The 26,411-nt window shown below is 38.3% G+C and overlaps 2 protein-coding genes across 2 annotated transcripts in view; both read left to right on the top strand.

Moving 5' to 3' along the window:
* ythdc2 (YTH domain containing 2) overlaps nucleotides 1-12,165 on the top strand; it is a 48,440-nt gene extending 36,275 nt beyond the window's left edge. Inside the window, exons 27-31 of the mRNA XM_079871535.1 lie at nucleotides 507-612; nucleotides 1,371-1,485; nucleotides 3,821-4,027; nucleotides 5,338-5,520; nucleotides 11,200-12,165. Coding sequence (XP_079727661.1) covers nucleotides 507-612; nucleotides 1,371-1,485; nucleotides 3,821-4,027; nucleotides 5,338-5,520; nucleotides 11,200-11,253 — 665 coding nt within the window. The 3' untranslated portion in view covers nucleotides 11,254-12,165. The remainder of the gene's footprint in view (nucleotides 1-506; nucleotides 613-1,370; nucleotides 1,486-3,820; nucleotides 4,028-5,337; nucleotides 5,521-11,199) is intronic.
* Nucleotides 12,166-15,716: 3,551 nt separating this feature from the next.
* rcl1 (RNA terminal phosphate cyclase-like 1) overlaps nucleotides 15,717-26,411 on the top strand; it is a 22,997-nt gene continuing 12,302 nt past the window's right edge. The window contains exons 1-7 of the mRNA XM_079871539.1: nucleotides 15,717-15,912; nucleotides 16,658-16,729; nucleotides 22,907-23,082; nucleotides 24,797-24,871; nucleotides 24,966-25,090; nucleotides 25,823-25,948; nucleotides 26,177-26,333. Of these exons, the coding sequence (XP_079727665.1) occupies nucleotides 15,798-15,912; nucleotides 16,658-16,729; nucleotides 22,907-23,082; nucleotides 24,797-24,871; nucleotides 24,966-25,090; nucleotides 25,823-25,948; nucleotides 26,177-26,333 (846 nt within the window). The 5' untranslated portion in view covers nucleotides 15,717-15,797. The remainder of the gene's footprint in view (nucleotides 15,913-16,657; nucleotides 16,730-22,906; nucleotides 23,083-24,796; nucleotides 24,872-24,965; nucleotides 25,091-25,822; nucleotides 25,949-26,176; nucleotides 26,334-26,411) is intronic.

Here is a 26,411-nt window from a genome sequence, read left to right as displayed (position 1 = left end):
TAGGATAGGACAATATTTGGTCGAGATACAACTATTGTAAATCTGGAATCTGAGGGAGCAAAAAAATCCAAACATTGAGAAAATCTCCTTTAAAGTTGTTCATTTATGTTGGCGATTGTGCTGCATTCACTCACACAAATACATGTTTTATATATTTACGGTAGGAAATTTACTAAATATCTTCATGGAACATGATCTTTACTGAATATCCTCATGATTTCTGGCATAAAAGATAAATCGATAATTTTGACCCGTACAGTGTATTGTTGGATATTGCGACTCGAGACTGGTTCTGTGGTCCAGGGTCATATATGTATAGTAATAAACATACCGTTTTAATAAACAAAAAATTGTCATCCTTGCTGCAAGCTTACAAGAGCGATAATATCATTAAATGTGAAGGGGGGCCTAAAATATTTTCTTGGGGTAACAGGGGGTCTCAGACACAAAACGTCTGGGATCGACTGGTTTAACACACAGTTTACTGTCTGGTGTCCCTCACACAGGCCTCCAGCAGCCCACCGGCATCGGCCAGAGGCCCCGACCCATGAACTCTGACGAGGCCCCGCAAACGACCTGCAGGAGCCCGGAGGAGCCGCCCAGCCCCGACAGGTGTGTGTGTGTGTGTGTGTGTGTGTGTGTGTGTGTGTGTGTGGCATATCATGAAAATCAGACTTTTTCTGCATTTAAAGTCCCACTGAAGTGCCTTGGAACGTAATGACGTAATTTCCACTGAAACGTATGAAGAGGATCTTATTATAATATTACCGGCCCTTAATAAGACCCTATTGTATTGTGACCCTAAGACCACCCAGCCCAGACAGGTGTGTGTGTGTGTGTGTGTGTGTGTGTGTGGGGGCCCTATCATACACCCGGTGCTGTGCAGCGCCAGGCTGGTGTGATGCTGATGTGTGTGTGTGTGTGTGTGTGTGTGTGTGTGTGTGTGGGGGCCCTATCATACACCCGGTGCTGTGCAGCGCCAGGCTGGTGTGATGCTGATGTGTGTGTGTGTGTGTGTGTGTGTGTGTGTGTGGGGGCCCTATCATACACCCGGTGCTGTGCAGCGCCAGGCTGGTGTGATGCTGATGTGTGTGTGTGTGTGTGTGTGTGTGTGTGTGTGTGTGTGTGTGTGTGTGTGTGTGTGTGTGTGTGTGTGTGTGTGTGTGTGTGTGTGTGTGTGTGTGTGTGTGGGCCCTATCATACACCCGGTGCTGTGCAGCGCCAGGCTGGTGTGATGCTGATGTGTGTGTGTGTGTGTGTGTGTGTGTGTGTGTGTGTGTGTGTGTGTGTGTGGGCCCTATCATACACCCGGTGCTGTGCAGTGCCAGGCTGGTGTGATGCTGATGTGTGTGTGTGTGTGTTTCCCGCAGACCTCGGCTGGCGTCTCAGATGAAGAATCACAGATCGCTTCACTCGAAGCCGCCGGGAGAGGATCGCGTCCCGTTCAACAGCGCTGACGACCCTTCATCTCCCGCTTCTGGGAAAGTACGTGACGTGACGAGGTTCACGACTCATTTTAGATGCACTTCCAATATTTAAGACAAAACCAGTGTTTTTTTTCATGTACTAGTCATTTTCAGGCTATTCCAAACATCCAAAATACACTTTTAAAGTCCCCCTGTGTTGAAAATCAAGCGTTTAATGTTGTTTATATGTGGTGTTTTTAATCTGCTTTAAGACAAAGCATGTGTAAGTTCATAAGTCGACAGCATTGCTGAGTATTTCCTCCTTAAAACTGCAGTGAACCAAAGACAGTCTCAAAAACACACTTTGAAATCGCTGGTGTTTCTGACGTCACAAACTACCTTGTAACCAATCAGATCAACGTGTGATCGTCAACCAGTGGATCTCTGAGCTGAGCGAGTGAGTGGAGGCGGGGCTCATTTGCATATTCATAGAACCACGCATACTAAATGAGGCGAGGGTGTCCAGTTACATTCAAGATATTTTAAGGCATGAGGATTTTTTTTCAAGGAAAAAGCATTTAAATATGACATTTTGGTGAGTTTTAAGTGATAAAATTATTGACTTCAGGGGGACTTGAAGTGTTTATTTTATTGCACTGTATTTGCTCTGTGAAGTCATAAATCTCCACTTCAGCAGCTTCACACACACCAAACCTTACAGTTTTATTCATATCTACATGCTGAAAGTTTATTCATATATCATTTGCCTGATTTATACAACATTTTACTCCTTAAAGGGGGGGGGTGAAATGCTATTTCATGCATACTGAGTTTTTTACACTGGTAAAGAGTTGGATTCCCATGCTAAACATGGACAAAGTTTCAAAAACTAAGTTGTACGTTTGAAGGAGTATTTTTGTTCCAAAAATACTCCTTCCGGTTTGTCACAAGTTTCGGAAAGTTTTTTTCGAGTATGGTTCTGTCTTACGTAAGATAGGGCGGAATTTCCTTATATGGGTCCTAAGGGCACTTCTCCGGTAAAATCGCGGCCGTGCGCGCACTCGTAGACCAGAGCAAGAGAGTGAAAGCAGTTCGCCATCAAAGCGCCCTGCCCGGCTTTAGGGAAGTCAATGTCACCAAAGAAGTGTGTTTTTGGTTGCCAGGGCAAGACAACCCTGCACAGATTCCCAAAGAACCCAGCGTTAAGGAACCCGTGGATGGAGTTTGTTTTCCTGAGCATAAACGGAGTTGTGTAAAGACTGTTGTTCCCTGCATTTCGACGATGATTGTTTTATAAACAAAGCCCAGATCGTCTAATGCTTAAGGATCGAGCAGTCGCAATGATAAAGGTTCGCGGTCGTGCGTTGGAACGGTGAGTAAAACTGTTGAACAAATGTCTCTGTGTGTTGTCACTAGCTCGGTGCGTTAGCACAGCTAAGCTCCGCCCACACGGCCCGCCCCCAGCCGCTCGGTTTTTTCCGGAAAGACTCGGTACACCCTATCTTTCTTTGATTAATATAATAAAACAAAAGACTTTTTGGAGATATGAAGGATGCAATATTACTCTATAGGTACTCAAGATTAACAGGAGATTGAGTGAAAATGAGCATTTCACCCCCCCTTTAAAACATGATGAAAATTTATATTTTTTTTGATGAGAAGAGAAATCCAGAATCTCCTCTGGAAAAACATTCAATATGTCAACAAAATCAGGCAAGAATCTTAAACCTGGCTTTATCCAGTGTTCAGATTTATCTTCTGGAAATCTATGCAAATGAGTGCATATTTAATTAGATAGTGCCTCATTTGCATATTTAAACATTACATCTCAGAAAACATTCTTAATATAGTCAGTTTACTGGGTAAGTATTAGGGATGCACCGGTATGAAAATAACCGATACCAATAACTGATAATTCATTATATTTGGAAAAGCCGATAACCGATATATCGGCCGATAAATCTAAATCAGAAATGTTACATGATTTTTAAGAGCCTGATTACAAAAACAAAAGTCTCACCAGTAAAATTCACGTCTCAAACACACAATTATGATGTCCTCATGATAATGTTATGTAGCCGATATGACAGACGTTGCTCTGAACTGTACTTTCCTTTTTTGAAGTGATTTCAATCATATTTCAAGCAATTCATAATCATCATGTTGAACAGTGCGCATCTGAAGGACATAATACATTATTTATCAGCTTTAATATATCGGACAAATTTTATTCTCAGACTGATAACGATAACATTAAAAATGACCCGATATCAGCCGATATATGGTGAGTAATGAGTGAGTCTGATGCTGAAGGTCTTCTGGTGCGTTTGTCATCAGTATGACCAGCAGAAAGTGCAGTGTGTGACACTGATGAGTGTTGGTGGAGTGGAAGTGTAATGCTGTGGTGTGTGTAGAGCTGCACGTCTCCGTCCCCGAGGCCGCCGCGCTCCTGTGTGCGATACTTCATCATGAAGAGCAGCAACATGAGGAACATCGAGCTGTCGCAGCAGAGGGGCATCTGGTCCACGACCCCCAGCAACGAGCACAAGCTGAGCCGGGCCTTCCAGGAGAGCAGCGCCGTGCTCCTCGTGTTCTCCGTCCAGGGCTCCGGACACTTCCAGGTGTGTGTGAGACGCCACTAGGGTTGGAATACTTGAGGTCAGGAATCGGATACTTGTCATAAAATAAAAATTTCGATTCCTCTCATTGTTCCCTCTCAGTATGACTTTAACCCATTCGAGCGCGAGAGACTCTGATCAGGGCTGTCCAATAAAAATTAGAATTTCGAATATTCGTCGAGTTAAAAAAAACAAAAACGTGCATTTTAATTTTCGCGAGACATGATGACGTAACTGCCGCGGTTGTGTTAGCTTATCCAGCACAGCGGGGTGCGGCTACGGCAAGCCGTGTCTACTTTTATTCATTCTCAGGAAATGAATTCTTGACATCAACAATAAAATGTTCATTAGTTAAAATGCTAATAAAGGCGTTCTGAAGCGAAGCGTTGCGTTTGTGTAAGAAAAATATTCATATTTAAAACTTTATAAAGTAAAATAACTAGTGTCCGGCCAAACGAACATACGGACTCGACTTTAGTCTGAGCGCAACTAATGCGACGCACTGATATTTACACTACGCCATGATGCGCTACGCTACTACTGACGCCATGAGTTGTGCTTTAGGCGTAAGTGGATTCCTGTTCGAACAATTCAAAAGTTAATGCACTTTAAAAAGTCAGTGTCATTTCATTTCAATAAAAGATGCGATGCTTGTTTAGTTTTTATATTTGCTCATTGCGCTCGCTTGCGCCCTCTTGTGGACACCGGAGACAATACAACACTTCTGCCCTCTAACACAGTATTGCCTTGAGAATTAGAATATAATTTGAGTTTTGCTAATATTTAAGAAATTCGAATTTAGCTTTTCAGCCATTTTGACAGCCTGACAAACTCAGGCTCAGTCACACATACTGACTGTGTGTGTGTGTGTGTGTGTGTGTGTGACTGTGTGTGTGTGTGTGTGTGTGTGTCTGTCTCTCTCTCTCTCTCCCCTCTCTCTCTCTCTCTCTCTCTCTCTCTCTCCCCTCTCTCTCTCTCTCTCCCCTCTCTCTCTCTCTCTCCCCTCTCCCCCTCCCCCCCCCCCTCTCTCTCTCCCCCCTCTCTCTCTCTCTCTCTCAAACGCACTCTCTCTCTCTCTCTCTCCCCTCTCTCTCTCTCTCCCCCCTCTCCCCCCTCTCTCTCTCTCTCCCTCTCTCTTCTCTCTCCTCTCTCTCTCCCCCCCTCTCTCTCTCTCTCTCTCAAACGCACTCTCTCTCTCTCTCTCTCTCTCCCCTCTCTCTCTCTCTCCCCCCTCTCCCCCCTCTCTCTCTCTCTCCCTCTCTCTCTCTCTCTCTCTCTCTCTCTCTCTCCCTCTCTCTCTCTCTCTCTCTCAGGGTTACGCGCGCATGACGTCGTCCATCAGCGGCGAGCGGTGTCTGGACTGGGGTTCGGCGGGGCTGGGCGGTGTGTTCGGGGTCGAGTGGGTCCGTAAGGAGAATCTGCCGTTCCAGCTCACGCAACATCTCCTGAACCCCTGGAACGACAACAGGAGAGTCCAGATCAGCAGAGACGGACAGGTGCGTCACACACACTCTCTGGCTCGTCACACACACTCTCTGGCTGAGGCAGAACGCAGCTGGCAGGTCGTACAGTAATCTGGGTTCCCACGGGTCCCTGAAATCCTTGAAAGCTTGTGAATCTGAAAACATTTTTTCAAGGCCCTGGAAAGTTGTTGAAAGTAAACACACACCAATACAGGTCCTTTAAAAGTGCGTGAATTTATTCTGTGCAAGAGGTTTTCTGGATAAAATTCCAGAATTTGTGTTATTTCACCAACACTTCGTGGCCTATGCGCACTAGCTTGCCTGATTTACGCTAGTTACACGCATTTACGCGTTACGTTCAGTGTGTCCCGTGTGAGGTACTGTGTGTTGTGTGTAGGGGTGTGACGGTTAGCATATAACCGTGAGACCGACGGTTATAGTTGAACACCGTCATCACAACTCTATAACCGCCAAAACCGTGTTATTAAAATATTTTTTACAAACATTTTTTATCATAGAGAATGTTTAAACACTAATTAAAAACAATTGTTAACAGTCTGTGTTATTAGTGATCTACGTCGTTTCCAACTGTATTTGACTCTTTGCCAAGTACCCCTTGACCGACCGCCAATCATTTGAGATAGAAATAAAAGCTACGACTATGATATAGTGATGTGCCATCATTATGAGATTTATTAAACAAATGAAAAACATTTGCAATAATAAACATTAGCAATAAATAATAATAAAAAATGTATCATTACCGTGATCGTGCAGTTTAATTAGCCCTTGACTGGCCCCAAACATGTTTGATAAAAGAAACATATACAGTGTGTGTGTGTGTATATATATATATTAGAGGTGGGCATAGATTAATTTTTTTAATCTAGATTAATTTTGAAATTAATCTAGATTAATCTAGATTAAAATGGCTCATTTGAATTCTGCCGAAGGCATTCAGAATACGTGTGCTACCCAAATAATGACTATAAAAGTAAGTCTTTGAGAACGGGTTTCTCAAGCCAGGTGGCGCATTAGACCAGGGGCTCATCTCCTGTTTCCAAAATGCATCACAAACTGCTTGAGAAAGCTGTTCTACTCATAGACTGTAAAAGGTTACTTCTGTACTGTTACCGTCCGTAGGCAACATTAGGTAGGCCTATGTTATTATCAACTACTATATCAATTAGGGATGGGCGATATGGCCTAAAATCTATATTTTGATATACATTGCAGCCTCTTGCGATAACGATATTATAATAAAACCATTACAGAACAGGTTACACAGACCCTGCTAAACAACTGCTAATTTTTTTTTTTAAAGGGTATAGTTTTGAGAACATATATTGTGCAAAACTGTAAGTATACAACATAATTTTGCAGATAAATAAAATTTAAGTACACTAGCTGCAGAGATCTTAAGTAGGTCTAATGTTTATTATAGCTTTGAGCTTATGAAACCCCAAATTTAAAGTTATAATATTGTCTAACTGATGTCTTTTCAGTTAAAAAGAAACACAACAACGATTCTTAAAATCGGGCGTAGACAGAGATTATGTGTTAACGTTACACCACTAAGATATATTGGATTGAGAATAATACGCGCACGCTGGTATTCAGTGATATCAGTTTCAGTTTCGTTTTGAATTTGAGGTGGTAGAACGGATTAGTCGTGTGTTAATTTACCGAACCGTTACCCCACACACTCGGATAGTTTGCTGCTGTTTGTCGGACGGCTTAAATCCGAACCAAGTCCAAATAATGGATGTTGCAGCTTTCACTTTCAGCCGTGTTTACTTAAGATGACGACGAATATGCGTTGCAGCCGGGTTTACCTCGCGGCCGCGGGTAGATTGCGTCATCATAGCTTGTGTAGTAGAGCCATCTCCCAACCCATGATGTGTATTACATTTTAGCTCAAAAAACAATTGTAATAAAAGATAGGATCATAAGATGCGCAATATTTCGGGAGACATGGTTTTTACCACTTAATTAAGTTTTGTAAATCATCAGACATGATTTTTACCACTTCATTCACTTTGTAGAAAGCCTTTCTTTAAAGCGAATTTCATTTTGTACAAATTGTACCTTAATTTTAATAAATGTTCCATCAACCAATTGCATGTATTTAATAAATAAAAAGCAAATGACAATATAATAACCGTGACATGGAGGCGCGGGCGCGTCACGTTCACTTGCATTGCATTGCATTGTGAACTAGAGCGCATCTCATGGTAAATGAATGAAACTCAGCGTAGGCCTATGCCTCATACATTAGCATTAAATATCTTTGCTGCATCCTTTCTAGAACAGACAAGGGCTTTCTTGCGGCTCGCATCAGCAGAGCATTGCATCGTCCATAGACCGCACAACAATAGCCGGTGGCGGGCGGGTGCGGCTTTGAAAAAAAAAAACGTTGGTGCGGATGATGAGATATTAATTTTATTTGTTTAATAGGCGACCAAGTAGCTAATCAGTGTCTGCTCGTTTATTCAAACTAAGTTGTCCTATAACAGACGACCGTCGCAACGCCCCAACCAACCCCAGTTCAGTTTATCCTTCATTCTAACTTTTGCCTCACGTAACAAACGGTAAAAATACATTTCCATTAAATACGACACTTAATCAGAAATAACATAGTGTTTTTATATGTAGGCATAAATAACATTCAGAAACTGTATTTGAAACGAAATGAATAAGGATAAATAAGTAATGATACATAAGAAACAACATTTATTGATTATGACACAACACAGAGCGATGGGACAGCAGGAAGAGTTCGTGTTGATCAGATATCATCTATTCTCATCAAGTTCTCTCCTGTAAAATGTAAGCGAGTGTAAATGTCAGCATTATTCTACATGTGTGAAGAACTGAAGTCTGTCCGGTCAAAGAAGAGCTTATTAAAGGTAGGGTAGGTAGGATTTTTATAAAAAACTTTTTTTCAAATTTGTTTAAACTGTCTTTATATACCAATACATAATTAAAATGTAAGTGCTCTGAAAAAGAGAGTATAAAAATCGAGTGACTGTAGACCTTTTAATCTGCGATAAACACAGCTCATTATTTCCATTCGGGACGAAACAATTGATTGGTTTGTGTGACTGTCACTCACTCTCGCAACCATGGCTACCACCCCTGTTGCTACAAGATCTGCCCATATGCGCGCACCCGTTTGATTTGAGGAGTGCAAGAGAGACGCGAAGAGTAAAATTATGGCAGAGAAATAGCATTCAAAACTCAAAGCACCTGCATATGCAGTCAGCGAAGGCAAACAAGGCAAACACTACTTCCTCGGACCCTGATTGCCCGCACTCTTGAACGACCTCCTCTGCTCGCCCTCGACCCCGGACCTGTCCTCGAACCGACGAAGTGGTACTTGTCTCCGGAGTGTAGTCCTCATTAGAGTCAACAATGTTTTCATCATGGAAACTCGCAAAACACTGTATATGTTATGAATCTTACACGAAATTCACCTTCATCAGTGTAACTGATGGTAATGGAAAAACGTGTATCAATGCAACCTGTTTTTAGCTTTGCCTTATAAATATAGCTCGTTACCTATAATATAGCTTGTTACCGAATCAAACAAAGTATATTTTAAACTTTACCAGTATCGATATGCTAGCTTGATAGTGAGTACTAAAAGAAATCTTATTTGTTTATATTTATAGTGATAAAGTTAGATATTTTATTACATGTGATTCTGACATGATGCCACTGCATGCACTGCGCTCCTTCCTCTCCACTCGTCTCAGGTAAATAAATGCATCTTCATGTGTTTTGCGTCTTTAAATAAATGCGTCTTCAAATAAATGCGTCTTTAAATGCGCGTTCATGTGTTTTGGGGGCGTGGCTTTGGAAGGAGCCCAGAAGGGAGGGGGTGGAGTGAATGGAAATAATGAGCTGTGTTTACAACAGTCGTGAGAGGTCTACAGACACTCGATTTTTATACTCTCTTTTTCAGAGTACTTTCATTTTAATTATGTATTGGTATATAAAGACAGTTTAAACAAATTTGGAATGTTTTTTTTTTAGAAAAATCATACCTACCCTACCTTTAATGCAGTTCTGTCTGATATTTTAGTCCAACCGTTACTCCTTCTGTAAATATTTAGTTTATATATAGAGTAAAGGTCCTTGCACACTGAGTCCCACATTTTTGTATGCGTTTTTTCGTATTAGTGATTTGGCGGCTCTGAATTGTTAAAACACTTCTCAAAACACTTCATACGGATGCGCAAAATGCAGAAAATCGAACCCGGTCCAGATTTTTTTATGACGGATGAATGTTTCGGTGTGAACGTGATTGACAGCGTGAGGTCGTGTTTATTTTTTAACATGCGAAAATTTTGGACGTGAATTTCGGACTCAGTGTGCAAACACCTTTACTCTTCACTAAGTTTACTGGTGCAACGCAAACATATTTAGTAGTGCATGAGTTATATCTTAGTGCCCATTTACGTCAAAACTTGGCCAAGTTGTAAACTCTGGAGAACTTGTACTTTGAGGATCATTTGTAACGAGTAATGCATTTGCTCATTTCATTTTGCATCATGCTACCTAACTTCTTCTGTAACTTGTAATGAGTCATTTTCACTGTAAAGTATCTCTACTTTTACTTAAAGTCCCACTGTTGTCAATCATTAGTAGGAACTATCTAATCAAACATGCACTCATTTGGGTTACACTTTATTGTAAGGTGTCATTGTTACAGTGTAATTATATATTTAAGCATCTACATGCACTTACTATAGGGTTAAGATTTGGTTGAGGGTTAGTTGCATGTAATTATGCATCATTTACTGTTATTACTATGGTAAGTGCATGTAACACATGTAACGAGGAAGTGTTCCCCTCATTTGCATACATTTCCAGCACAGAAATCTGAAGACTGGATAAAGCCAGGGTTAACATTCCTGTTTAATTGTGTTGATTATTGGTATCGGTTATTTTCATATCGGTGCATCCCTAATACTTGCCCAGTTAACTGACTATATTAAGAATGTTTTCTGAGATGTAATGTTTAAATATGCAAATGAGGCACTATCTAATTAAATATGCACTCATTTGCATAGATTTCCAGAAGATAAATCTGGACACTGGATAAAGCCAGGTTTAAGATTCTTGCCTGATTTTGTTGACATATTGAATGTTTTTCTAGAGGAGATTCTGGACTTCTCTTCTCATAACGGCATAAATCAGAAAATATTGTCAGCTGACGGAACAAAAAATGCAGTTTCATCATGTTTTAAGGAGTAAAATGTTGTATAAATCAGCGTTTTTTTCCTTGTAAAAATTTCCTCATGCCTTAAAATATCTTGAATGTAACTGGACACCCTCGCCTCATTTAGTATGCGTGGTTCTATGAATATGCAAATGAGCCCCGCCTCCACTCACTCACTCAGCTCAGAGATCCACTGGTTGACGATCACACGTTGATCTGATTGGTTACAAGGTAGTTTGTGACGTCAGAAACACCAGCGATTTCAAAGCGTGTTTTTGAGACTGTCTTTGGTTCACTGCAGTTTTAAGGACTCACTCGTTTCATTACAGGATGAATCAGTGTTTTTGAACGAATCTCTTGAATGAATGATTCAATGACTCACACATGTTTTAACAGTCTCTTGTCTCCGTGTGTGTGTGTGTGTGTGTGTGTGTGTGTGTGTGTGTGTGTGTGTGTGTGTGTGTGTGTGTGTGTGTGTTGAACAGGAGCTGGAGCCTCAGGCTGGAAGTCAGCTGCTGCAGTTCTGGGACCGAATCTGACCCGAACGATCCGGATCGACATCACACACACAATCACACTGCACAAACATCCTGTTCTTCCTCAGTGTTTCCAGCTCTAACATCTAAACTTTCTTAAATCAAGACACATTTACTGGAGGAGAAGCAATGACTGAAGATATCAAGACTTGATTAATGAAAAATGTCAAAATGAAGTGAGTTTGAGTTTAAAACAAGAACTAAATAATCTTGTTTTCTCTTTGAATTAAGATTATTTTTCTGACTCCAGTTCTTGTTTTAAACTCAAACTCACTTCATTTTGACACATTCTTCATTAATCAAGTCTTGATATCTTCAGTCATGTTTCTCCTCCTGTAAATGTGTCTTGATTTAAGAAAGTTTAGATGTTAGAGCTGGAGAAGGAGACACACTGAGGACGAGCGTGATGTTCTGCAGAGTATCATGTTTATTGGGTTATGGACGTTGATAGACTGAAGTATTAAGTAAATGTGTGTATGTTTTGTTCTGGCTGTATGACGGTGATCTCTTAAACTTCAGAGATGTTTTATGAATCTAGAGTTTTTAAATCTTCATGATCACAGTTCGAGTTTTCTTTTAATTGCTGTGCAAGTGTTTCTGTCATCTATGATGGCTCTGCACAGACTCGTTCACTTCAGTGTTTGAGGGAATATGAAATGCTGATCGTCTTGTGTTTTGTTGGAAATGATTCTTCTCTCGGTTGGTTTTCTCTGTCACCTGATCATAAGCTCAACTTGACACGATCGACACGTTAATGTTGTGAATTAAACGACGAAAGCCGAAGTCAGTCGATCCCGTGTAAAGTTCAGTTTCTCCTGGTTCATGTGTCCGATCATCGGTTCTGTCCGAGTGTTCAGTGTGTTTGTTTTGAATGATGCAAATGTATAATTTTGCAATAAAAAAATTCTTTGCATGTTTTCTTTTTGACTGTTTTCTTCTTTAGAGCCTTAAATGATTTAAAATAAGATAAACCTACGGTGGCTGAGAAGTACAAAACAAAACAATTCCGAAAACAAAACAACAAATGTATAAGGGCCATTCTACTGAACTGGTGCAAACTGCTGTCCCTCATCCAAAAAACACATTTGAAAAGCATTTAATTATTAAAATCTTAGATGTTTACTAAGATCCTTCAATTATCTATTGAAACCCACAATAATATTTAAGATATCAGTGAGCTTTATATATATAAAATCATCATTTATGGGCTACTTTCAATTAGGAGGTGGCTGTCCCAAACCCTAACCCCTAAATTTCAACTTGAGAAAATTATATTGAAAAAAAATTTGCAAATTTTTCCTTTCTTGTTTAAAAAAAAAAAAAAAAAAAATATATATATATATATTTAAATTAAGTTAAAAAAAATATTTATTTTATATTTTATTTTTAAATCATGAAACTTTATCTAAAAAAAAACGTGTCCTGCATTTTCATGTCACTACCAAAACAGTGAATGTTGTAGTCCATTGGCTGAGACTGATTTTAACCACACCCCTACATTTTTGATCAGGGAATATCCCAGTGTCCCTCTCTCTCATGTGCTATATGGTGAGTAGATTGATCCCATCATTTTGAGGTAAATGTGTTCTAAAGTCTAAAAATCTGTGTGTACCTTTAAGGAATGTCACTACCAAACTCATTCTTTCTGCTATTGAGAAAACTTTTTTGGATGTTATTCCATAAAATGTAGTTGTTATATGTGTTCAACTGTTCTGACCAGTGATTGCTAACCATGTGCTGATCAGCATCTTCGAGAAGTATCTAAAATTGTCACTACCAAAACAGTCACAACCGAAACATGTCTTGAAGTTTCGGTTATGACATTATTGTTTTGGTAGTGACAAAAGGGAACACATAATCCTTTATTTGGAGGAATAAACTACATTTTAGTACAGTTATGCAAATACTTACTACTGTAGAATGTTTTAGTAGTGTTTTAGTATGCAAGATTCTGTTAAAATTCTGTAATGTGATGAGGTTAGTTACTGAAGGTTGCAGTCCATGATACTAGCTTAGGTGTAAGGTTGTTGTCAGTAATGTTCATTTCTATGATTAACTTGGCAAGGAGAATGACATAAAACACCAACATGCCTAAAAAAAAAATAGAAAAACTACAACAGAGAGACAGAGAGAATACAAACAAAGTTTGAGGGAAGACCCAGTGAAGTAGAGGAATACTTAAGGAAAGAAAGAGAAAGAAATAAGAAACGAAGGGAAGAAGGAAAGTTGAAGAGTATCAGTGAATTACAGTATCTGACAGGGAGCAAAGACATGTCCGAAAAGCATGGAGGAAAAGACAGGATGATGGTGAAAGACTCTCTCTCTCTCTCTCTCTCTCTCTCTCTCTCACACACGCACACACACAATCGCATGTCTAGATCAACCTGTTCAAAGCAGCATGTAAAAAGTTGTAATTTGTAAAACTGTTGAATACTCGAACAAAGGAAATTCTGAAATTAATGTTTTATGTAAGCACACACACACACACACACACACACACACACACACACACACACACACACACACACACACACACACACACACAGTTCAGTGGTTCTGGAGATTTATCTGAATGAGGAAAATTATTCTGAAATTAATGTTTTATGTAAGCACACACACACACACACACACACACACACACACACACACAAAGACAAACAGACAGTTCAGTGGTTCTGGAGATTTATCTGAATGAGGAAAATTATTCTGAAATTAATGTTTTATGCAAGCACACACACACACACACACACACACACACACACACACACACACACACACACACACACACACACACACACACACACACACAGACACACAGACAGTTCAGTGGTTCTGGAGATTTATCTGAATGAGGAAAATTATTCTGAAATTAATGTTTTATGTAAACACACACACACACACACACACACACACACACACACACACACACACAGACACACAGTTCAGTGGTTCTGGAGATTTATCTGAATGACTAATAAACAAAATGTTGAAAATGAAACACAGTGGTTCTGAGTCTACATTGTAAGTTGTTGTTGTTTTTTAGGAAGAAAAATCTATGAGCATACCTCTTCTCACTTGCACCTCAAGACATAGCTCTATATAAGTATAGAATAGCTCTAGGTGTTCTTATAAGATATTTACTGTCAGATGTGTGTCTGCTATATGTACTGACTGCATATGTGCATCATAGTTATTTATTTATATTAACATAAAATGTGGACAGTCTGATTCAGCCTGGGCAAACTAAGTATTGTGGTCACTACCAAAACATTACTGTCACTACCGTAACATGGGATGTTTAGTCAAAAATAAAGTATATTGTATTATCCACTAAGATGTTATGATAGTGTTTGGTTCAATGCATATTCAAACTAATGAATCCTTAACTTTGAAATCAGTACGATAAACTTTATGCCTTCTACAAAGAAAGATTGGGTTCAAAATACAACAAATCTCATAAATTACACTAAAAATATTATTAAAATTATAATCTTTATTGATTTAACCTGTAAAAATATTTTTTTTAAATAGAAAAAATATATATTTATAAGGTAGATGTAAACAAAATCTTAATAGGTCATTATAAGCCTTCTTAATAAATTATTTAATATTGTGTTTCGGTAGTGACAAATTTGGGGAGAAGGAAAATATTCCAGCATTTTCTGAAAATACAATATGAGAATTAACTGCACAATTACTAGAAAAGCGTACCTTGGATATTATGCAATTTGCAAATTTTTGGGAAAAAATAAAAAAATATTCAAGATGTTTTCAACTCTGACTTTGCACCAATTCTGTAGAATGGCCCATAAACAAAATGGAAAGACTAAAAACAAATTAACAAGTTGAAAATCTTCAAAAAAAAAACTTGATTTTAAAAAACATGGATATAAGAGAGAATTTCAGTGTGATTTCTAGACCTAGTTGTCTATTTTTTGTTTAAACATTGCAACTGATGTTTATTATACTTCATATGAAGTACGAGTCATGACGTATTTTTACTATTGTTACTAATTTTGTAAGGCATCATCGAGTGCTTTTAAACAAAGTGCATTATTATTATTTACTAAAAGTGACTGGAAAATTAATAAAATCTCAAAGTTCTTTATAACTTGATCATGCATGGCCGAGAAGTGTAAAATAAAACAATTCCGAAAACAAAATACATTTTTTAAACGAAAAGGAAAGACTAAAAACTAATTAACAAGTTAGAAAACACAATAACAATTCCGTAAACAAAATACCAAATCAGAAAACACAACGACAAATCTTGACAACCCCAACCCTAACCTATACCACTCAGCAATGGAGACTTATGAATTTACACATGGTTTGTTTGAAAGCAGATTAAAAACACCACATAGACACATAAACAACATTAAACGCTGGATTTACACCACAGCGGGACTTTAAATGACCTGGTTGGAGTTTGGCGCCCTCTTGTGGTCATCACTGTATTTCCTCCTTCGCGTTTTGTCGCTTGTCCCTCGCGGGCTCCCGTCCGTGTTGAGTCCAGCCTGCCACAGAAACAACACGTGTGTAACATCATGGAGTTCGAGGGCTGCAACTGCTTCAGACAGAGGCTCGTGTTGTCCACACTGAGCGGAAAACGAGTGAAAATACGAAACATCAGGTCTAAAGATGACAACCCCGGCCTGCGAGGTGACCCGAGCTCACACACACACACACACACACACACACACACACACACACACACACACACACACACGAACAATGTTCTGATTCCTCACACTGTTTATTTACGTTCAAGCTATAATATTTTCTTCTATTATTTAGAAGTTTTTATTATTATTCTATGTATTCCAAGCTTTGGCAATATTGTATTATTTACAGTCATGCCAATGAAGCAATTTTGCATTGAATTGAATTGAAAACAACCAGAATAACATTAGTCTTCATCAGCATTAAAGTGTCTGTAAATGCATTATTATATGAGTGGTGTTATCATCATCATTTTTTTTCCTTATGATTAATTCATATTTTACATTTTTCTAATTAGTTTTTTTTTTCAGTTATTTATATTTATTCTAGATTAATATTCTTTATTTTTCCAAGTTGTTATTATTATTATTATTATTATTAACACAATTTGAATGGATTTGTTTTTAATGCATCAATGTATTTTTATATTCTATATTGTACATTAATTGTAATTAATTTATGATTTTATTCTAAATATTTGACTCTTTTGAGTCGTAAATATTTACATAATTTTGTCCATCCATGTAAAAAAACAATCATATATTAATGTTGTAAAGACACACATAAGCGAGTTTATGCCAGACACTGAACCGTGACTCTTCCCCAGATTTACGCTGCTTTATTGTGTTTAAATGTCAATGTCAGAGATATTTGAGTGTTTCTGAAGTCTGTGTCTGTGGGTCAGATTTTGAAGCGAGCTTCATCCGACTCCTCGACAAAGTGACCAACGGCACGAGAATTGAAATCAACCAAACGGGTGAGTTTCACGTCAAAAGTCTTGATGTTGTTTCAGGCTCTGCTAGAACAGGTTTTCCTGCTTGAATGTTGATTATTTTCCTCATATTCTCCATTGTTGCGGCTCCTCTCTTCCCAGTCTGTCAGTAACGCTCTGTTTACTTCCTGTCTCTATGAAGCCCCTCCTTCTGAAAAGCACACTGTGCTCTGATTGGTCGGCTGGAGCGGTGTGTTGTGATTGGTCGAGCGCTTCGAGTGTGTTTGGGAAATGTCCCGCCCCTTTCCATAACCGCCAGTTTAACACACTACTAACTAACTCAACCAGGCCCCGCCCCTTTATTCTGCGCATGAATTATTAAACCCTCTGCTGCTCTTCGCGTGTCAGTCAAAAGTTACAGAATTTTACGTGTATTGTTATGAAAATTGCACAAAAATACTATTTTCATTTTTTATATTTAATATATATTTTCAAAATCACGTTTTACTCTAAAACTGCAAGAAAACAAGTTGTGTTCAAATGTGAGGCTGACATCTCCAAAGCTGGTCTCTCAGTGAGATGTTGTTCGGCTGCAGTACCAAACTCTTCCACTAGAGGAAACTCGTCTCTCATTCATTTCCAATGTGTCATTTTTGTGACAATTTTTTTCAGGACCATTTAAACTTTTCAAATCATGTCTTTAATTATAATTTTTTTGTGTGTGTGTTACACAGCAAGTGCAAAAACCTTTATCAAGTTTTGTACGATTCCGATGAAGTAAAAAAAGTAAAATAAAAATCCAAAACGTAATTTTTTTTGGTCAAAATTGAAATGACTGAGACGTGTTCGTTCCCGGAAGAAACTCAAGACTACAGTGGAGGCGTTTCAGGAGTTCAGGAACACTGACACTGATATAGAGAAGGACTGGTTACAGGCGTGCACACTCAGACGCTCTGAAAACCGCTTTCCCCCACTTCTGAACCGCCACTGTTGTATAGAAGCTTGTTTTCACCACAGAAGGAAAAAAAAGGTAATTGCGACTTTTTATCTCACAATTCTGACTTTTTTCTCACAATTGCGATTTTACATCAGATAAGTCATCAGAATTGTGAGATATAAAGTCAGAATTGCGAGATATAAAGTCAGAATTGCGAGATATAAAGTCAGAATTGTGAGATATAAAGTCAGAATTGCGAGATATAATGTCAGAATTGTGAGATATAAAGTCAGAATTGCGAGATATAAAGTCAGAATTGTGAGATATAAAGTCAGAATTGTGAGATATAAAGTCAGAATTGCGAGATATAAAGTCTGAATTGCGAGATATAATGTCAGAGTTGTGAGATATAAAGTCAGAATTGTGAGATATAAAGTCAGAATTGCGAGATATAAAGTCAGAATTGTGAGATATAATGTCAGAATTGTGAGATATAAAGTCAGAATTGCGAGATATAAAGTCTGAATTGCGAGATAATGTCAGAGTTGTGAGATATAAAGTCAGAATTGCGAGATATAAAGTCAGAATTGTGAGATATAAAGTCAGAATTGCGAGATATAAAGTCAGAATTGTGAGATATAATGTCAGAATTGTGAGATATAAAGTCAGAATTGTGAGATATAAAGTCAGAATTGTGAGATATAAAGTCAGAATTGCGAGATATAAAGTCAGAATTGCGAGATATAAAGTCAGAATTGTGAGATATAAAGTCAGAATTGTGAGATATAATGTCATAATTGTGAGATATAATGTCATAATTGCGAGATATAAAGTCAGAATTGCGAGATATAAAGTCTGAATTGCGAGATATAATGTCAGAGTTGCGAGATATAAAGTCAGAGTTGCGAGATATAGTCTGAATTGCGAGATATAGACTGAATTGCGAGATATAAAGTCAGAATTGCGAGATATAAAGTCAGAATTGCGAGATATAAAGTCAGAATTGCGAGATATAAAGTCTGAATTGCGAGATATAAAGTCAGAATTGCGAGATATAAAGTCAGAATTGCGAGATATAAAGTCAGAATTGTGAGATATAAAGTCTGAATTGCGAGATATAAAGTCTGAATTGCGAGATATAAAGTCAGAATTGCGAGATATAAAGTCAGAATTGCGAGATATAAAGTCAGAATTGCGAGATATAAAGTCAGAGTTGCGAGATATAAAGTCAGAGTTGCGAGATATAAAGTCAGAATTGCGAGATATAAAGTCAGAGTTGCGAGATATAAAGTCAGAGTTGCGAGATATAAAGTCAGAATTGCGAGATATAGTCTGAATTGCGAGATATAAAGTCAGAATTGCGAGATATAAAGTCAGAATTGCGAGATATAGTCTGAATTGCGAGATATAAAGTCAGAATTGCGAGATATAAAGTCAGAATTGCGAGATATAAAGTCAGAGTTGCGAGATATAAAGTCAGAATTGCGAGAAATAAAGTCAGAATTGCGAGATATAAAGTCAGAGTTGCGAGATATAAAGTCAGAATTGCGAGTTATAAAGTCAGAATTGCGAGATATAAAGTCAGAATTGCGAGATATAAAGTCTGAATTGTGAGATATAAAGTCTGAATTGTGAGATATAAAGTCAGAATTGCGAGATATAAAGTCAGAATTGCGAGATATAAAGTCAGAATTGCGAGATATAAAGTCAGAATTGCGAGATATAAAGTCAGAATTGCGAGATATAAAGTCAGAGTTGCGAGATATAAAGTCAGAGTTGCGAGATATAAAGTCAGAATTGCGAGATATAAAGTCAGAGTTGCGAGATATAAAGTCAGAGTTGCGAGATATAAAGTCTGAATTGCGAGATATAGTCTGAATTGCGAGATATAAAGTCAGAATTGCGAGATATAAAGTCAGAATTGCGAGATATAAAGTCAGAATTGCGAGATATAAAGTCAGAATTGCGAGATATAAAGTCAGAGTTGCGAGATATAAAGTCAGAATTGCGAGAAATAAAGTCAGAATTGCGAGATATAAAGTCAGAGTTGCGAGATATAAAGTCAGAATTGCGAGTTATAAAGTCAGAATTGTGAGATATAAAGTCAGAATTGTGAGATATAAAGTCAGAATTGCGAGATATAAAGTCAGAATTGCGAGATATAAAGTCAGAATTGCGATATAAAGTCAGAATTGCGAGATATAAAGTCAGAATTGCGTGATATAAAGTCTGAATTGCGAGATATAAAGTCAGAATTGCGAGATATAAAGTCAGAATTGCGAGATATAAAGTCAGAATTGCGAGATATAAAGTCAGAATTGCGAGATATAAAGTCAGAATTGCGAGATATAAAGTCAGAATTGCGAGATATAAAGTCAGAATTGTGAGATATAAAGTCAGAATTGTGAGATATAAAGTCTGAATTGCGAGATATAAAGTCAGAATTATGAGATATAAAGTCTGAATTGTGAGATATAAAGTCAGAATTGTGAGATATAAAGTCAGAATTGCGAGATATAAAGTCAGAATTATGAGATATAAAGTCTGAATTGCGAGATATAAAGTCAGAATTGTGAGATATAAAGTCAGAATTGCGAGATATAAAGTCAGAATTGCGAGATATAAAGTCAGAATTGCGAGATATAAAGTCAGAATTGCGATATAAAGTCAGAATTGCGAGATATAAAGTCAGAATTGCGTGATATAAAGTCTGAATTGCGAGATATAAAGTCAGAATTGCGAGATATAAAGTCAGAATTGCGAGATATAAAGTCAGAATTGCGAGATATAAAGTCAGAATTGCGAGATATAAAGTCAGAATTGCGAGATATAAAGTCAGAATTGCGAGATATAAAGTCAGAATTGTGAGATATAAAGTCAGAATTGTGAGATATAAAGTCTGAATTGCGAGATATAAAGTCAGAATTATGAGATATAAAGTCTGAATTGTGAGATATAAAGTCAGAATTGTGAGATATAAAGTCAGAATTGCGAGATATAAAGTCAGAATTATGAGATATAAAGTCTGAATTGTGAGATATAAAGTCTGAATTGCGAGATATAAAGTCAGAATTGCGAGATATAAAGTCAGAATTGCGAGATATAAAGTCAGAATTGCGAGATATAAAGTCAGAATTGCGAGATATAAAGTCAGAATTGCGAGATATAAAGTCAGAGTTGCGAGATATAAAGTCAGAGTTGCGAGATATAAAGTCAGAATTGCGAGATATAAAGTCAGAGTTGCGAGATATAAAGTCAGAGTTGCGAGATATAAAGTCTGAATTGCGAGATATAGTCTGAATTGCGAGATATAAAGTCAGAATTGCGAGATATAAAGTCAGAATTGCGAGATATAAAGTCAGAATTGCGAGATATAAAGTCAGAATTGCGAGATATAAAGTCAGAGTTGCGAGATATAAAGTCAGAATTGCGAGAAATAAAGTCAGAATTGCGAGATATAAAGTCAGAGTTGCGAGATATAAAGTCAGAATTGCGAGTTATAAAGTCAGAATTGTGAGATATAAAGTCAGAATTGTGAGATATAAAGTCAGAATTGCGAGATATAAAGTCAGAATTGCGAGATATAAAGTCAGAATTGCGATATAAAGTCAGAATTGCGAGATATAAAGTCAGAATTGCGTGATATAAAGTCTGAATTGCGAGATATAAAGTCAGAATTGCGAGATATAAAGTCAGAATTGCGAGATATAAAGTCAGAATTGCGAGATATAAAGTCAGAATTGCGAGATATAAAGTCAGAATTGCGAGATATAAAGTCAGAATTGCGAGATATAAAGTCAGAATTGTGAGATATAAAGTCAGAATTGTGAGATATAAAGTCTGAATTGCGAGATATAAAGTCAGAATTATGAGATATAAAGTCTGAATTGTGAGATATAAAGTCAGAATTGTGAGATATAAAGTCAGAATTGCGAGATATAAAGTCAGAATTATGAGATATAAAGTCTGAATTGCGAGATACAAAGTCAGAATTGCGAGATACAAAGTCTGAATTGCGAGATACAAAGTCTGAATTGCGAGATATAAAGTCAGAATTGCGAGATATAAAGTCAGAATTGCGAGATATAAAGTCAGAATTGCGAGATACAAAGTCAGAATTGCGAGATATAAAGTCTGAATTGCGAGATATAAAGTCAGAATTGTGAGATATAAAGTCAGAATTGCGAGATATAAAGTCAGAATTGCGAGATATAAAGTCAGAATTGCGAGATATAAAGTCAGAATTATGAGATAAAGTCAGAATTGTGTGATATAAAGTCAGAATTGCGAGATATAAAGTCAGAATTATGAGATAAAGTCAGAATTGCGAGATATAAAGTCAGAATTGTGAGATATAAAGTCAGAATTGTGAGATAAAGTCAGAATTGCGAGATATAAAGTCAGAATTGTGTGATATAAAGTCTGAATTATGAGATATAAAGTCAGAATTGTGAGATATAAAGTCAGAATTGTGTGATATAAAGTCTGAATTATGAGATATAAAGTCAGAATTGCGAGATATAAAGTCAGAATTGTGTGATATAAAGTCAGAATTGTGAGATATAAAGTCAGAATTGTGTGAGATAAAGTCAGAATTGCGAGATATAAAGTCAGAATTGTGATATAAAGTCAGAATTGTGTGATATAAAGTCAGAATTGTGTGAGATAAAGTCAGAATTGCGAGATATAAAGTCAGAATTGTGATATAAAGTCAGAATTGTGTGATATAAAGTCAGAATTGTGTGATATAAAGTCTGAATTATGAGATATAAAGTCTGAATTGCGTGATATAAAGTCAGAATTGCGAGATATAAAGTCAGAATTGTGAGACATAAAGTCAGAATTGCGAGATATAAAGTCAGAATTGTGTGATATAAAGTCAGAATTGTGTGAGATAAAGTCAGAATTGCGAGATATAAAGTCAGAATTGTGATATAAAGTCAGAATTGTGTGATATAAAGTCTGAATTATGAGATATAAAGTCAGAATTGCGAGATATAAAGTCAGAATTGCGAGATATAAAGAAAAAATTTGAATTGTGAGTTTATATCTCGCAATTCTGACTTTATAACAGGCAATTGTGAGAAATAAAGTCAGAGTTGCGAGTCGCAATCATCTTCAGATGTTGTGTTCTGTGGCGGACACAAGCTTCCACACCGTCGGCTTATAATGCAGCACAGATTGCTGAAGTCGACAGATTTAGCTAATAAACCTGCGCATCTCTGCTAGCTCATCTGCCCGGCGGAGACTCAGACGTGTGTGTGTGTGTGTGTGTGTGTGTGCAGGAACGGTGCTGTTCTACCAGCCGGGGCTCCTGACGGGCGGCCCCGTGGAGCACGAGTGTCATGTGACGCGGTCGGTGGGCTATTACCTGGAGCCGCTGCTGATGCTGGGGCCGTTCATGAAGAGCCCGCTGAGAGCCGTGCTGAAGGGCGTCACTAACGACCCCAACGACCCCTCCGTGAGTGTGTGTGTGTGTGTGTCCTCCACTCCTGAAGCTGAGCACAGAACACACTCATGAGCTCATCCCAATCCCGAGCCGGATCCATTTACCCTGTACGCTCATGCAAAACATGCTTTTTTCCCTTGTTTAATGAGTTCAATTAATGAGATTCACCATGAGCTACAAAAGACGTGACACCGAGATTCATTAGATTCATTAGATATACATTCAGATCTGTTCTGATCCAGAGAGAGCCGCTGGCATGAATAGACATGAAACAGCCTTTTCAATCACACTGCATCATTATTACTGTCTTACAATCATATAATATTATCATATTAGTTCTGGATAAAAGTTTATAGTTCAGATATAAACACTGACATCTTCAGTAGAGATCAAAATAGAGTCAATCAGCTTTTGAAAGTAACTTTCTGCTTCAAATAAAGATTGAATCATTTCATCAGTAGGTGGAGACAAGAGACTGATAAAACATGAGTGAGTCATTGAATCATTCACTCAAGAGATTTGTTCAAAAACACTGAATCATCCAGTAATGAAACAAGTGAGTCATTGAATCATTCACTCAACAAGACTATTTGAAAAAAATCTAATTTATTAAATATGTTTTTAATGCCAGCAATTAACAAACGTTTTGTGAGAGCCTCTAGTAAATAGTGTTATTGTGTTTAGTTGTCTGATAAGAATCTTGATCTACAATTTATCCAGAATCATGCAGCTCTATTATTATTTTAAATATATTTTATTACAAAATCTTTATTTTTTTTGTATTTTCTTCTTTAACAAACTCAGTGCAGAGAAATGTGAAGTGTCCATCACTCATGCGTAGATCTGTTGAACACAGATGTTCTGAAGAGTGTATGAATCTTCTTTAGTGCTCGACAGATCAACAGTTCATACTCAGATTCAGATTCAGGGTTTTTGTGTCTGTAGTTAAAAAATAAATTATTCATTCTTTTTTTTCTTAAATGTTCAACTTGTTTATTTGTCTGTTAACATCAGCCTGTTAATGTGAAGATGCTTCGATCGCTTCATGAGTCAAAGTCCAGCCAGTGTGTGTTTATAGTTTTACTGTTCACACACACACACTCTTATACCCACATTCACACACACACACATACACACACTCACTCACTCACTCACTCACTCACTCACACTCACACCCCCCCCCACACACACACACACACACTCACTCACTCACTCACACTCACTCACTCACACACACTCACTCACTCACACACACACTCACTCACTCACTCACTCACACTCACTCACTCACACACACACTCACTCACTCACACACACACACACTCACTCACTCACTCACTCACACACACTCACTCACTCACTCACTCACTCTCACACACACACACACTCACTCACTCACTCACTCACACACACTCACTCACTCACTCACTCACTCACACACTCTTACTCACACACACTCTCTCACACACACATTCACACACTCACTCACTCACTCACTCACTCACTCACTCACTCACACACTCTTACTCACACACACACACACACACACACACACACACACACACACTCACTCACTCACTCACTCACTCACACTCACTCACTCACTCACTCACTCACTCACTCACTCACTCACACACATTCACTCACACACACACACTCTCACACACACACACACACACACTCCACATGTGTGATACTGTAGTCTGAGCCTGTTGTGTGTTTGCAGCCGGATCTTCTGAAGGTCACAGCTGTTCCTCTGATGAAGAGCTTCGGGATCGATGGAGACGGTCTGGAGATAAAGGTGTGTGTCGCTGTTTCCAAACACAACCCTGCTTTACTGTGGGTTTGATAAAGCGTGTGTGTGTGTGTGTGTGTGTGTGTGTGTGTGTGTGTAGGTGGTGAAGCGAGGCGTGGCTCCTGGAGGAGGAGGAGAGGTTCACTTCTCCTGTCCTGTTCGACGCTCCATCAAACCCGTTCATCTCACGGATCCCGGGAAAATCAAGAGGATCCGAGGAACAGCGTATCCTTCCATCAGATCATCTGATGCTCACCAGTTCAACCCTTCAGAATCACCACAAGCCCAGAAAGCTTATTTTAGTTCATTTTGGTCATGTTTTTATCTATTTAATGCACATTTTTGTGGAGATTTTATTGATTTTTTTATTTTATTTACCTTTAAATGACTAGATTTGATCAATAAATAAATAAATAAATAGTAATTTAAGCACATTCCTCACATTTAAATTCAAAATAACTCACAATTTCAAGCATAACCCTTTTAATTCAGCTCTAAATATCTTACATTGAGTGTCTTTGCTGATCTCTAGTGGATAATAATAATATAAGATGATATTTCATGACTCTAGATGGGCTTATATCTCTATATGGAGTAAACGAGCTGTTCCTCTGGGTCCTAAAGCCAGTTCACTTCAGTGTGCATTCACATACTCATGTAGACATTATATAATAATTTTTTGGTAAAGTTTTAGCATTTTTAGTTTGAATTTTGAGCATTTTGAGGTTTTTCTGTGTGAACTGAAGCCTTCCTCCATTCCATTCATTCCTGAGGGGGTAAATTGAGCCGAGAGACGGATTTGTTACTTTTTAAAATTTCAACCACAAAACTCCTCGAATCCATTACATTGATGAACTCAATTAGTTAAAAAAATGTCCGAGGGAAGGATGAAGGAAGTGACGTGTGTGTGTGTGTGTGTGTGTGTGTGGTGCTGGTTGCTCCTTGACCTTGCGTCAGATTCTCGGTGAGAGTGTCTCCTCAGATGGCCAACAGGATCGTGGACTCCGCCCGGAGCGTCCTGAACACGTTCATCCCGGATATTTACATCTACACGGACCACATGAAGGGACAGAGCTCCGGGAAGTACGCTCATACACTGATTCACTTCACTGATGCTTTCTGTTCTTCCCCCGTCTGTCATTGGCCAGTCGAACAGATAGTCCCGCCCCCAAACTCGTGTCATTGGTTGAGTCAGAAGTTACGTGTTACACTTGAGATCCGACCGACCGAAGCGCTTCTTTAGACCAGCTGTGACTCCCGTTATCCTGATTCAGAGTTATCCTGATGTGTGTGTGTGTGTGTTTTCTGAAGTTCTCCGGGATTCGGCCTGACGCTGGTGGCCGAGACGCTGAACGGGACGTTTCTGGGGTCAGAGGTCGTGTCGACGCCGCAGGGTCAGGGAGATCCGGTGCTTCCCGAAGATCTGGGGAGGAACTGTGCCAAACTCCTGCTGGAGGAGATCTATAGAGTGAGACACACACACACACACACACACACACACACACACACACACACACACACACACTCACACAGCTGGAGGAGATCT

Source organism: Squalius cephalus, assembly GCF_949319135.1.
Source record: "Squalius cephalus genome assembly, chromosome: 5".
Taxonomy (NCBI): Eukaryota; Metazoa; Chordata; class Actinopteri; order Cypriniformes; family Leuciscidae; genus Squalius; species Squalius cephalus.
The sequence above is the reverse complement of the archived record's forward strand: the minus strand, read 5'-3'. Positions and strand labels throughout refer to the sequence as shown.